The sequence below is a fragment of the Lepisosteus platostomus genome, chromosome 6 (genome assembly GCF_059453375.1).
Source record: "Lepisosteus platostomus isolate fLepPlt1 chromosome 6, fLepPlt1.hap1, whole genome shotgun sequence".
In the NCBI taxonomy this organism is placed as follows: Eukaryota; Metazoa; Chordata; class Actinopteri; order Semionotiformes; family Lepisosteidae; genus Lepisosteus; species Lepisosteus platostomus.
The window spans coordinates 56,785,950-56,799,863 of NC_142616.1; the positions used below are offsets into that span (position 1 = coordinate 56,785,950).

At 35.8% G+C, this 13,914-nt stretch overlaps 1 protein-coding gene across 2 annotated transcripts in view; it reads left to right on the plus strand.

Moving 5' to 3' along the window:
* The window catches only part of fgd5b (FYVE, RhoGEF and PH domain containing 5b), a 72,485-nt gene extending 60,762 nt beyond the window's left edge, over nt 1-11,723 (plus strand). For both annotated transcript variants that reach the window (XM_088636481.1, XM_088636480.1), the window contains 7 exons: nt 925-1,024; nt 1,194-1,331; nt 3,519-3,621; nt 4,371-4,510; nt 6,070-6,198; nt 7,263-7,417; nt 7,810-11,723. In XM_088636481.1, coding sequence (XP_088492607.1) covers nt 925-1,024; nt 1,194-1,331; nt 3,519-3,621; nt 4,371-4,510; nt 6,070-6,198; nt 7,263-7,417; nt 7,810-7,846 — 802 coding nt within the window. In that variant the 3' untranslated portion in view covers nt 7,847-11,723. The remainder of the gene's footprint in view (nt 1-924; nt 1,025-1,193; nt 1,332-3,518; nt 3,622-4,370; nt 4,511-6,069; nt 6,199-7,262; nt 7,418-7,809) is intronic.
* Nucleotides 11,724-13,914: the final 2,191 nt, after the last annotated feature.

Here is a 13,914-nt window from a genome sequence, read left to right on the forward strand (position 1 = left end):
GAAATTCACAAGCCTAAAGGGATTTAAATCTCTGGGCCTACTGTACTTTAGTTTCCAACTGAAATACTTTATACTGTATCTAGGCTTGAAACGAAAAGAGCTATTTTCAGGTGTAGCTTATATACTGTATATCAGCTTCACTTCCATTATTAAAATTTTTATTTTCAAATGATATTTATGTATATTCTACGGAATATTGTTTGTCCTAAAAACAAGCAATGCCAGCAGAGCTAATGAAGGCACAGCATAGTAGTGACATGAGGATTCATAATCCTAATGGGATAGCCATGTGATTGAGTCCCTTCTGTTAATGCTGATGTACTGTATGTACCCTTGAGCAAGGTGCCATACTGTTCTAGTGCCAGTCCACCCAGCAGTATGAATATGTACGAGCAATACTGGGTTCAAGCATTATGAAAATGCCTCCATCCTCAATCCCAAAACAGGGACTGCTTTCAGAAGAAACAGCACAGAAGAAAATTTGGCTCTGGAGTGATGTGTTAATAGTAAAATCCGTTAGTCTTTGATGCCTCACTTCAATACGCACACAAGACTGAGTTTAAATGCTTCTAAATGCTTGTGCATTTGCTGATCCTTTTTACAATTTAGGGGATCATTACCTTTTATGCCTGAAAGCTACAAACAGTTATTTTTTTCTGAGACTGTAGACTCAGGCCGGCAGGCTACAATAGATTATTTGTATGACTACTACCATATTTTTCCCATGCTAAAATACGTCTATCCAAAATGATGTTATAACCATGAAAAGTCATACTCCTAATGTTTAACATTTTGGCCTTTCTCATGCTAATTTGAGTCTTATTTTTGTACTTATATAATCTTATATAATCCCAATTTAGCAGGAAAAACAGTCATCATATTTAAAGTCCTTTAATTCCGATGTCTGTGTATGCTGCATTACAGTTCTTGTGGTGAAAGAGAAGACTGGTACCATGCTTTGAGCCGAGCCATTTCAGACCACTCCAAAGGTCAGGGCACTTTCTCAAGCTCAAACAGCTGCGAGGTGAGTATGTGTTCTTATGCATTCAAGAGATAACCTGCCTGTTAAATCTGTGACATTTAGTCTTACATTTGCTCGTAGTGTCAGCACATTGATTTGACTTGACTTAAAAGCATACAGTGTTGCATGGTGTTCAGTGTCATTGTCCCTCTGAGACAAGATTTCTTTCCAGGCCAGAGAGAAGCTATGGATGTCTTTAGGTGAGAAAGCTCCCACCCTGGTGCCTGTGTCGCATGTGATGATGTGCATGAATTGTGCCTCTGATTTCTCCCTCACACTGCGGCGACATCACTGCCATGCCTGTGGAAAGGTCAGTGTCCACTTCAGACACGGGGAGCCTGGTGCCATTGTAACTTCAGAGAAACAAAACCTATGTCTTCAGGCTTTTTCATACCTCAGTTTTTCATCTCACATTTGCTCTGAGCATTTAGCACTCTGCCATGATCTACACTAAGTGTCATGTGCCAGGTGTTAGCCTAGATGTGAACTTTTGTCTAAGTTTTTTTTGTACTACTCTGTACTACTCCTGCAGTGTTTGTTAAGTCTCCTTCTTTGGGTATGATCTACTTGCATGCTATAACAAAGGATTAGCATTAGGAGTTGTTCTCATAGTCAACACAGAGATTATCCATCTGCTGTACATTTTCCATCATACCTCATGGTGTTGACGTACCTAGATTTTACAGGATCAAAAGCATCGCTATTCCCTCCTTGGGTGGTAGAGTTGATACAGTGTTGAAAACTGGAGTGTTTTGGATTTACACAGTACCTTGCAAACTTTGAAATTTAATGGCTTCAGTGAGCAATTGGATAAAATGTTTTGCTAGCTGATAATATCATCTGTTAAAACAAGGCATTTCAAATATTTCTGATTGTTTGTTGTTTGTTTGAGATTCTCTAGTTCAGAAGAAATTAGTAAGAGCTGACTGGCACTAAACAATAAAACTAAATTCAGTCTCCAAACAGGACGGTACATCTGGGGCTCTCCTGCATCCAGTCCTTGGTGAAATAACATTGAGCCCAGCACTAAATAAAAGGCATGAAAGGCCAAAAGCTGCTTGTGCAAGGGTCTCAGTCTCAATTCCTGAACAGCCTAGTGTCTTCTGGATTTTATTTCACCCCTGTTCAGAGTTACATAGTTAGTCTAAATATTTTTATCAGCTGCATAATTGTTATACTTCTAATCAGGCACTGAGGAGAATTATAGGCAACAGTAACTTTAATGAAGTGAATGTCTCGTATAATCAATTATTTAAAAACTTTAAATCCTTATACAGTATATCCTAAATCAGATAATTAAATTATTCATTCTTAAATCATTATAGGAATTCTACTATAACAAATGTTTTATATACAGTATATATACATTCCATAATGTATATGTTTAATGTATATCTAATTGGTTAATTGCTGGAACAAAAGCCAGAAACTCCAGGCCCTTTCTAGACACTACCTAGATCAGATCGTCCCTCTACACTGAGCCAGGCAGCTGATTAGGAATGCCATCCTGAGTTCAGGTGGCCGGAATGGAAGAAAATGACATAGATGTTGTTGACTCATGGACTTTTTATAAAGCAGGCTTATGTGGCAGTATGGGAAATCCATCTCAGTTCCTGCATAGCATTTAAATGACACCGCAGACCTGTGGTGTGAGACATGGATTTGAAACATGGGTTTGAAACCTGTGAGCAAGTCCTACAGCTGCAGGAGTGCAGAGGGAGGAGGCAGGCTGGCATGCTGCATGGAAAGATAAGGAAATAAATCTTCAGGACGCTATCTTCTGCACAGAAATCACCTTTAATTATCACTCCTCAAGGAAAGCATCATGGCCACTCTAAAGAGATTTTCCACATGAAAATGATAGGAAGTCGTCTATGTATTCCTCAGTTAGGCTCCAGGCCACCGTGACCCTAAACTGGATAAGCGATTATTGAAAGGGATGATGTTGATAATGATAGGAAGACTTTACTGATGTAGAAACAAAAAGAGCATTATTATATCAGGAGGGAAAAAAATATGCTAATTAAATTGGTTCTCAGTGTCAATGTAACTGATATAACAGTGTACCAATACATCAGTGTGACACCCTTCAGTTCCATATTCAGAATGAAATTATGGGTTTGAAAACATAAATTTAAATAATAATAGTATCAAAAGCATAGGAGTACAGTACATTTCATTTACTAAGTCTGATTAGGGAAATAGCTCAGATCTTCAATTAGTTCTGAAAAAATGTGTTTTTCCCCTGTATGATTTAGGCTGAACTTTTCATATCTTTTTCATTTGTCCATTCCTGTTTTTACAGATTTTTTTTACAGATTTACACATTCCTGTTGCTTGGCAACCAAGATAGAATTGATCAAATTTAGAATGACTGCAGTAGACCAGAAACTGTGATTTTGCCTGCAAAATTAAAGTATGTTTACATTCTCCTATTTCGTTTTATCTTTTTTTCCCCTGTCTTTTTCTGCTGTGGCGCCCTGGCTGGTTGGTGCAGATTGTGTGTCGAGCCTGCTCCAGAAACAAGTACCCTCTTAAGTACCTCAAAGACAGAGTTGCCAAAGTGTGTGACCGCTGCTATGCTGAGCTGAAGAAACGAGGTACAGTGTCACCCATTCAACTTGATAGTCATCAGCACGAGAACCTGAATGCACTCAATGTGATCTATACACAAAAAATATAAAAGGGATGCCATAGGACTGCTTCCTCCTCAACTCTGATCTTGTGAATTTGCACATATAAATATGAACCAACTTGTCATCAAGCATGTACTGTATTGTATTTTGGTTCCAAATGATTTATGCACTGAATTTGCTCAGAATAAAGTTGACCTTTGAAGATACTCACTGAAGATTGTAGCTCAAGAACAATGTTGTTGAACCCTGATCTTCTTTCTCAAAGAAGACCTTTCAGTTTTTGGATCTTGTTTTCCTATATACGTACAGTACTTGTTATCTTGTTTTCTTATACATAGTATATCACACCATAAAACTGAAAAGCAATCGATACCAGTTTGCCTTTGAATTTTTCTAATACAGGTTTCTTTTAATTACATTTAATTCAGAAATAGTAATTGTATTTCTAAATATGTATTTAACTCAAACTCAAATTGCGGACTTCTGCCAATATTCTGTGAGAATTTCTTAAGTTTTTAAGAGGTGCAATGTCAAACAAAAGTGTTAGAAATCCAGGTCATATTTTCTAAGCTTTTTTTCAAAATAATAATTTAACCTGAAATAGTTCTTGACTTGTTCAGTCAAGAAAATCTGCCAGTTTTATGAATTGGCTGAAAGCAGAGTGAAACTGTTAGATTGTGTGAAGGCTGTAAAACAGCTTCTCCCATTGACAGGTGGAGTCTGTCCCGGAGCAGGAGAGAACTCCAGTCACCAGTCAAACAGATTGTCTGGACGACCGCTCTCAGCTGTCTTTCAAAATATCCACCCCCCGATTCTGTGGAAGAACAGAAAATCTTCCTCTGCCCTTACTCAGGTAAAAACCACACCGTTATCAAGTGGATAAACTCCCTCTGAGTTTTAGAAGTACAGATACAAGCCACACTGTTCCCCTCCAGATAAAACAATAGTACAGCGGAGTCTACAAGAGGGAAATAATATACCTTATTGTTCTTCTTTATCAGACAAGCACACAAAATAACCACTCACAAATACATTAAGATGATGTACAAGAATCTGTTCTTGTACATCATCTTTGTGTATTCATCCATTCCTCCAACCTACCTTGCTTGCATTGGCTCTTTTAGAAGCTACAAAATCCTAAAACATCATCCATCCATTTTGCAAAGGAGTTTGGGCTTTTAGTCAGCCCCCTCAAAGCTGTAAATTGATTGAATAATAGCATCTCTGCTATCACTCAGGTGAAATGCCATATAAGGGTTAACTAAATGGTGATACATTGTAGAAGTCACAAAATAACCTCTACCTTTCACACCGATTCAAAGCCCAGTTTGAATAATAGTATCACTATGCTATCCATGGACCCGGTTGAAGCCGATACTCTGGTTTCTTTAAAGAAACAGCAAAATTAGATCTTAGGATCGATTTGCTACTAATTACCAAATGAGTTAGACGGGTCAAATGCTGTCTTTTTTTCCTTTTCATATGTTATATTCATTAGACCCAATGATTGATGTGAGCAGTTAGCACGTTTTCATTCATTATTTTCTTTCTTTAGTTATGTTTCTTGGATTTTTCATACAGCCCTATTTTTTACTGATTTTAAAATGGTGAATAATATGACTCCATCATTCCAAATACTAAGACATTAACAAAAACATTAACATGAATAATTATGGCCATGCTGCCTTCCATCACAAGAGGGTGACAAATTCAAAGGCTTATTTCAGATGTTGCTTTACTGGCAATTTTACAGCCATCAAATAAGCTTTTGTTTGTTCTGTACATCATATACTGTATATACACACGTCTTCATCTTTAAATACTTTTATTCAGATAAGTTACAATGGACATGGAGCCTTGGCTGATACCAGAATAATACTGTATATTCGTGTCCTAAATTACATTTCTTGTACATGTAATTTATAGCAGTTAAGATGAGTTTTGAAAGATTTCCCTAAGCTGGAAGGAGAGGGATGGAGTACAATACTGTTTTTTTCCCTTTACATAACAAATTGTGGGAATCTGGATCTAGCTTCCCAGCCATGTATCGCAGCCAGTTGGATCACATCTTTCACAAAATGGGATCTTCAGCTCAATTAGTTAGTAAAACCATTTCTTTCAAATGTCTTTCATTTGCAATTCTTTCTAGAGGGCTTTTCTATGTTCTTCTTATATTTTAACATGATTTCTAATGCTTCTTCTTATATCCACACTTTTGTTCCTTCCAGCTATCATCTTATGTTCATTCTCATGTTATTTCTAGTGCTCCTCCTTATGTTCACACCTATGTTCTGTCTTATGTTCTGTGTATGCTTTGTACTTCTGTGTTTAGTTATTTCTAGTTTCTTCTTATGTTTGCACTTACCTTCATAAGATTGTGTTTCACATGTGGGGTCTCCTCTGTGTTTGCAGGTGGCAGCTTCAGCAGAGGGATCATCGATGAGTGGCTCTCTGCATCGCTGCAAGAGAAGCAGGCGGACCTGGAAGAAGCTGTTTTTCCTCATCAAAGATAAAGTGCTCTACACATTCTCAGCCAGTGAGGTGAGGGGGCGGTCTCTCATCTTTCCTCACCTGGAGTTCGATCAACAATTTGACCCTGGAAGTCACAATCCTGATGATTGTTGAAGGAAATGCATTTGCCCACTATGTTCTAAGAGATTAACAGAAGAGCAATTCATTAGGGGGGAACTGCAGTCCCAGGTTCTCAGACCGGTTATCAAATCTCGGTATCAAAATAAATTCTTTAAAATAAAATCATAAATTTTGTGAAAGTACTGTTAAGTTGCCATGCTGTTGCAAACTTGGCATAAGAGTTCCCATGAAGAATTGCAACATGATGCGGCCTTACCTGTTCAGTAGTCACCGTAATCCTAATGTAATAGAATGTACGAGTGAATAAGTGCACATTGTGCAGCAGACATTTCACCTCAGAAATGTTCCAACGTGATCTATGTGCAGAGTTAACAAGTAAGATGTATTTGTCGGCAAAACTGTCTCAATATCGAAAGCAATATTTCTATTGGATTAAAATATACTGTATGTGTTCACAAGCCTGCTTCTTTACAATGTTATTAGGCCACAATACAGTACATCACCGGATGTTGCCTTGCTGTGAATCACAGAACATGGCTCTGTACATGCACTGTCTATTTTGTAATGTAAATTTGATGTTTTACAATTTACCATGTACATTTTACTTTTAGCGATTTGAAAATCAGTCATCAATGCTTGATTCTTTCTAACCGAAATATAAAAATAGCATTGCAGTTCCCTTTAACTTTCATTTTGTAAAACCGAATATCAGTCACTTCATCTCTGATTTCTTTTTATTATTTAAAAAAAACAACAAGAGTGGTCCCACTGGAGTGGAATTGAAGTATAGCAGTCAGTGTGGTTGCTACAGCCTCCAAGAGGTAGGCCTGAATGAACCTCAAATTTTGACCCACCTGTCATGATTTGTCAGCCACGTGAGGTGGGTCAGGTGGTGAAAGTGTTGATTAGTTCTGGACCCTCCAAGGATATTTTCCACAGAGACTTACAATTTCCCTTCCAGGTCAAAAGGTGGGGAAGGTGTTCAGAGATTAACACCTCTCTTTACTCTACAGGATAAAGTGGCATCTGAAAGTCTGCCTCTTCTGGGCTTCACAGTGAAACAGCCAGAGAAAGCTGAAGGAGCTGAGGCAACCATGATGTTTCAGCTGTACCACAAGAAAACCTTGTATTACACATTTAAAGCGGAGGACTCATACACAGCACAGAGGTCAGCTCAGCATTTGTTCATTTTATTATTTATTATTTTATCTAGCTCCCTTACTCTTTCCTTTAATTAATCTAAATTCTAAATGCCTTTTAATACAAGTCTTTTTGAACAGCAAGTTGTGTTCATGTCGTATTATAAAAATAGGATTCTAAATTTAACACTTTTTTTTCTTGGAATATGAACATATTTCTCCTAGTAAGAATGGGAGCAATTTGTGTCTTTGCATCTTATCTCTTAGTGTGGTTATAACTTAGTTCCGGAAACAGATTGCATGGCTGTCTTATGTATTTTTAACTGCAAATATAACTACATAAGATTATAAAAAAATATTCACTGTTCACTCTGTATTACATACGTCAACTAAAATGTTTTATTTTAAACATGTCTTGCAGATGGATTAACGCAATGGAGGAAGCTACTGTATTATAGCACTGGGTATCTAAACAGCCTTGGTTCATGGTTAATGTTATTCTTCATTATACATTCCTCATGGTGCGAATGTGGTTGTACAACCTTGGGCTGTTATTTAACATTTGTAAGAAAACCAGCACCCCACCAATGAATGTGAAGAAAACAAAGTTTCATTTGCCTTGAATCACTACTCACTTAAAGAAGCCTGACTCAAATGGAGTGTAACTGTATTTGGTTTTATTGTCAGTGAAAACACTCAACTGACTCACTGACTTGTCCATTCTCTGTGTTATGCAGAGCCCATTCTGTGTTCAGTGGCTCAGCCAGTACGTTATGTGTCTTTGTCCCAGGAGGCAAAATGGCCTAAATGATGACTTACGATGGCTCTGATCCGGACTCAAGAAGCTTAAGTAAACCATGCTGGCACCACAAATAAGGAACAAGTAAAAGTCAATTCCATGCTTAAAAGTAGAAAGAATAAACGTTTCTGCTGTTGAGCCTTCTTCTAATGTCCTCTGCAAATAAGGCATATTCAGTACAGAGAAGTAGACATTATACTGTATAGTAAAGTCACTGCCTTCAACATTTTGGGATCTTTTAGACTTAATCAACATGCCTTATTTCACATCTTAATACTTACATCTCCCCTCCATGTCATTTTCTAAGAGAGTGTATTTTGAACTTGGGGTTGTCGCACACATTTTCATGAACAGTTTTATGATAAATGCTATATTGGATTGTAAATATATCTAGAAATATACAGAAAGAAATGTCAATAAGTCAATCTTAATTCTAAGTATAGATGTAATTAAGTCCTTTTTTTATAATCAACTTGTCTGCTAAAAAAAGAAGTCTGTGCACTGCCTACTTTAACTTCAGAGAGTAAGGATTCTGACTGGAATCTGAAAGATCTTTAAACAAGACTGCAGGCATCTGTTCAAAATGGCTAGAAGATCATTTTCTTTTCCTTTCAAAACCTTTACATAATTTCTGGAAAAAGGTATACATTTTTTTCTCGCTTCAATCTAAAAACACTCCCAGCTGCACTGCACGAACAAATTGGGAGATAATATAGGGCACATTCTATTTATGTACACAAACAAATTTACTGTTTCAGTTCCCAGGCTCTTGCACAAATGTAAAAGGGTACATTTTTTAAGCAAAAGAAAGTAAAGGAATGGACAATATAAATATGCAACACAAAATTAATATATTTCTTATGAGCATACTTATTAGTATGTGATACACACATACAGTACAGTACACATCCACACATGTGAACAAATATTAGTGAGTGATGCTTCTGATGTATCTCTGACTGCTTTTTTCAGTTATCTGAGTATAACACTCTTTACTGTATGTACTGTAAGGGAATTGTTTTCATCCTAATCTAAGGTTCAAACACAAACATGAATAAGCACCAAAAGGAAAATGTGTTTTAGAAAAGAGCACAATTTAAATTCCATGGCTTCCTATGTGTTAAATGTTTTGATTGACCAATTGATATTTACCTAATAAGTATAATTTATGTAGAGTTAGAGTTCTAAAGCTACAGATGTTTCACAATAACTTCTTGTAAACACTTCCAATTCTGCTGCTTCTACGTTGTTAATTAGCTACAGTCCCCCATATCAAAGATCAAGCCTCACATGTCCATTAAATGTGTGTTTCTAAAATATATAGGAATACATCATTTAAAATATTCTGCTTTTTCAGTCCCATAAGGCACTTGGTGTTCTCTGGGATATGTGATACTGTATGTACATTTACATTCGTTTCATTCATGTATTCTATATTTAAAATACTTCCTATGATATTTTAGGTATAGGTTCAAAACTATCTGTTCGGAGTTGGGTTTGAATGCATGTGATAAGAAGATATATGGCAAATAAGAATTTGAATTGGCAATTGCTTGTGTATAATTGTCTTAAACAGGATGCTGTTGAGTGGTCTTAAAATCTTGACCAATGCATTTTGGCAGTCCCGGTACAATAAATCAGGGCTGACTCAAGTCCTTTAAGTTTTATACAGGAATGCAAACCAGGGCTCGAGCTAAATCAGAAATGTGTGAAAGTCCTGAAATGCATTTGTCTTTACACTTTAAGCTTCAGTTGCACCATTGTATTTCTAAAGCAAACACATTTGCATTTGTATAATCTGGAGATATGTCTTGCGATTGAAATGCATTCGAGCACAGCTCTGATCCATATCTCCACCCATCTCCACTTAGTTGTTTTTCATCACAAGCTCCATCTTTTTTATTGCAATATTTTCAGTCCATCCCCCATCTTTTTACCCTACAGGATCACAATATTTGCTTGCTTACAGATTTTCTTCCCACCTCAGGCTTCATATTCACATTATGTCATTTATTTTCCACTTGTCATATCTGTAGATTTTGTCCTTTCATCTTTGCATGTCCCATCTTTTTCAATTTCTCCTTTGCTTATTCATCATACATCTTATTTTCGTCTCGTTTTAAGCTTTTTTTTATGTTGCAGGATGTCTGTTTTAGCAAGTGAGTGACGTAACACAAAGCTTTAATTTTGAATGAAATAGACCTTACAGAGCTTATATGACACATTATGAATTGCACGTTAGTGTTTCTGATGCCTTTAGCGATGAATAAACTGCACTGCAGTGAAGTGGTAAAAGCTAAATGCAGGAAATGGTATTGTCAGGCTGGAGACCTGTGGACTTTCATTTCAGAAGCAAAAATCAACAATGGCTCTCTTTGAGCTTTACGATCAGTGCCTTCTTTTGTTTTGCCTCATGAACAAAAACCTTTTTATCGTCAGATGCATCTGTGCTCCGGATTATCCATTTTATTTTCATTTTATCAGCAGCTACATTCAAAGCTTAAAGGTTTATTAATAGGTATTAAAGAAGTGCCACTACCTTAATCACACTTTTAGCTGGGCCAGTTCTTTATTTTACTATGTTTTACTATGCAAGACTTTAATGCAACACATTCAAATTAATCTTTCCTTAGAACGTTAACAAATTAAAGCATGGTTGTATTAATATAAATGATATATGATATTAATATGTGATTTTTATTATTAAAAGAGCATTTAAGGCCTCAGCTTGGACCGTTAGTTACAGAGCTTAAGTTCTAATTCTGTCTTTATCAGGAATAACTTTTTTAGAAAATTCTCAAGATCTCTGTGATAAAAGGTCAAACTACACTTGTCAGTATTAAGAACAGTTTCCCCTGAGATGTTCAGATAATATATTTTTCCTCTCCATTGAGTACAATCAATATGGAGTCTTCTGGGTTGTTTTTATATAATCACAAGCTTAGCTATTTGAGCCAATATATTGTGGCCTTTCAATGTGTATAAATATCACGTGAAAGATCAGTACTTCTTAACCAATTAATTCTTGGTTGTATACTGAATATATTCTATAGTTGTTATAGGTACAAAATTAAAAAACAGACGTTATCATATATAGTTTTGAAGTAATACAACCAGTTGCCTTATTTAATAAATCTTTAAGGTGTGTTGTTCAGGTCTTCTTATAATAACACAAGAAAGACAATAATTAGAATTATTTCTAAAACATTTAAATCAATGTTTATATTATTTTTCCCATTAATGAAAAATATTTTTTGTGTCATAACACTAAGAATTTTTAGTGAGTTCTTTAGTAATTGAAAGGCATTTTGTAAAACACTTTGAAAAACGTCCCCTTTTTTTATTGTTAAAGTGAACATTTTTTTTCTCAATTGCTTTTGTTCTGTCTGTTCCATTTTGTCATTGTGGTGAAAAATATACGGTATATATATTTTAATTTTCTCAAACTTAATGTATTGTATATACTGTATGTTTTGATTTTTATGACAGATTAAAGTTTCCATATTTCTGTAAAATAAATAACAACAACAAATCAACCCAAGAATGTTCTAGTTTCTTCAGCCACCACAAGTGCTCATTTAATTTGAACTTTTGCATTTTCATGCAAAGAGACTGTGTTCTTCTTCATCATATCAAAACAAAAAAGCCTGACTCAGGGCTCTCACTTCCTCTCCTATTTTTAACTGAGCACAACTCTTACAATATTGTCTCCACCCACCTTGCTCTCTATTCTCTTATTTTCCCCCTCTGTTTTGCCATAAAAAATATTTTTTTTCCTATATTTCCATGCAGTATTGCTGTTAGGTACTGTTCTTTTTGTATATACTTCATCTATTACTTATTAATTATGTACTCTGTCTATTCTCACACATATGTGTAACAGAAATATCCTTCTACATCTGGAGCTGTAGATGTTCCAGCTCATGATTATTTGAAATATGCTTTGTGAGGTCAGATAGCTGTGCAATTACAAAAGTAATTTTGCGCTCAATGTATTTGGATACTGCCTACTGGTATGTCTTTGTCTTTGGCTCCTTGCCGGTACAGGTGCTATCATTTGATTCTGTACTCATTAGATCTTTGCAAGGAGATTTTCAGAGCTTTTCATTACAAAGATAAACTTGATCTTAATTTGCAAAAGGTCAACGAGATGCCTGTCAAGGTGGAGAGAGAAAAAGAGTTTGGTGAAAGAAACTGGCACACGTTTTGCTCAGGAGTGGAATACTTTGGAAATTGTTCTGTCAGTTAAAGTCCTTACTAGGTAAAAAAACAACATTTTAATACACATGGTGAAGTTAGAGTGAATAACTGTAACTGCTGTGAAAATACATTGTACTTTCCTTTATTAATCTGTCAGAAGCAAAATCCTTATTTTCCTAAAGATGTTTTTCCATTTTGATGTCCACATGCTACTATCATGTTATATTCCAAAACAGAACTCTTGTATTTTGTTTTTGAAGAAGGAACTGATGATTGAATTTAGTACATAAAAAGAGTGATAGGAAGCAGACTCTTCTTGCAAAGAGCTATTTTGCCCAGTTTGCTCATTTCAAAAGCATTGTGTTATTACCATATTTATTTTCAAGCAGCATGTAATTTTGACTTCATTTCATGATGCATTCTGCATTCTTGTCCCACACCTGCAAACAAACATGCAAGACAATATATAAAACTAAAATAAAACTAAATCATTTATTGATAATTATTGCTTATTTAAACCCCTATTCCTGATAGTTAAGATGATATTTCTAACAGGTCATAGGTGGATTAAATGGATATTAGGCACAAAATTAGTTGTAGTTTTTTTGTCTTTTGCTGGTGTAACAAGAAGAGGTGTGAGTGCTACTATTTTGTTTAGTAAGAAAAAAATCCCCAAATTCCATATTATAATATCTTTTTTTTCCCCAAATCTCAACATCCTTCTTAAACCGTGTTTTCCACATATAAAGATGCATTATCCCAATGAGGGAAAGAAGCTCACACAACAGAGAAAGCATTTGGATAGTGTAATGAAAAGTACCCTTTTCTTTAAGCTTAATCTGTGGGCAAGACTCGATACACAGAGTTATAAAATACTTCTATATCTTTGCATGCCATGTAGTTTTGTGCCATGCACTTTGAAGACAACAGAGCTGATTCTTGATATATATGAAAAAAAAGTGTAAAGGCTGATGTCTGTATCTAGTGTACATTCACTAACAGTAGGCTACACCTGCTGGAGGCATTGGACAATAAAAAACATTTACCAGCCTGCCAATCAAGACAGTTTCATTTGTTGGCACAAAAGAGCTGTCACATCCAACATACATGCGACTCCATAAGACTGGTTGCCAAGGAGACTCACTGTGCAAAATTTGCCATGTATTACTTAGCAAGTGGAGAAAATGCCTTCCAAATGTAAATTTAATTTGCTCAATCCGTGTGTTGCTGTCATTCAGTAAAGCTACCTATATTCAAAAAGAAGTGCAATAGCTGTTGCGCAGAAGTGATTTGATTTGGTTACCTTATAAGACCTCACTGCTACTTGCCTGCCTGATGCTGGAATGTATAGTATATTAGCTGAAGTGGGGAGTAAATAAGTCTGAGAAGTGAAGTGTTGCCCATTCATTGTTATCACATTCACTTGTTAACATGATATTAAAGCAATGGACTAATGTTTCTCTCTTGGAAAATGGCTAAAAGAAAGATGTAAGGTGATAAAGTGTTAATTCAGACTAAGGGTCATAT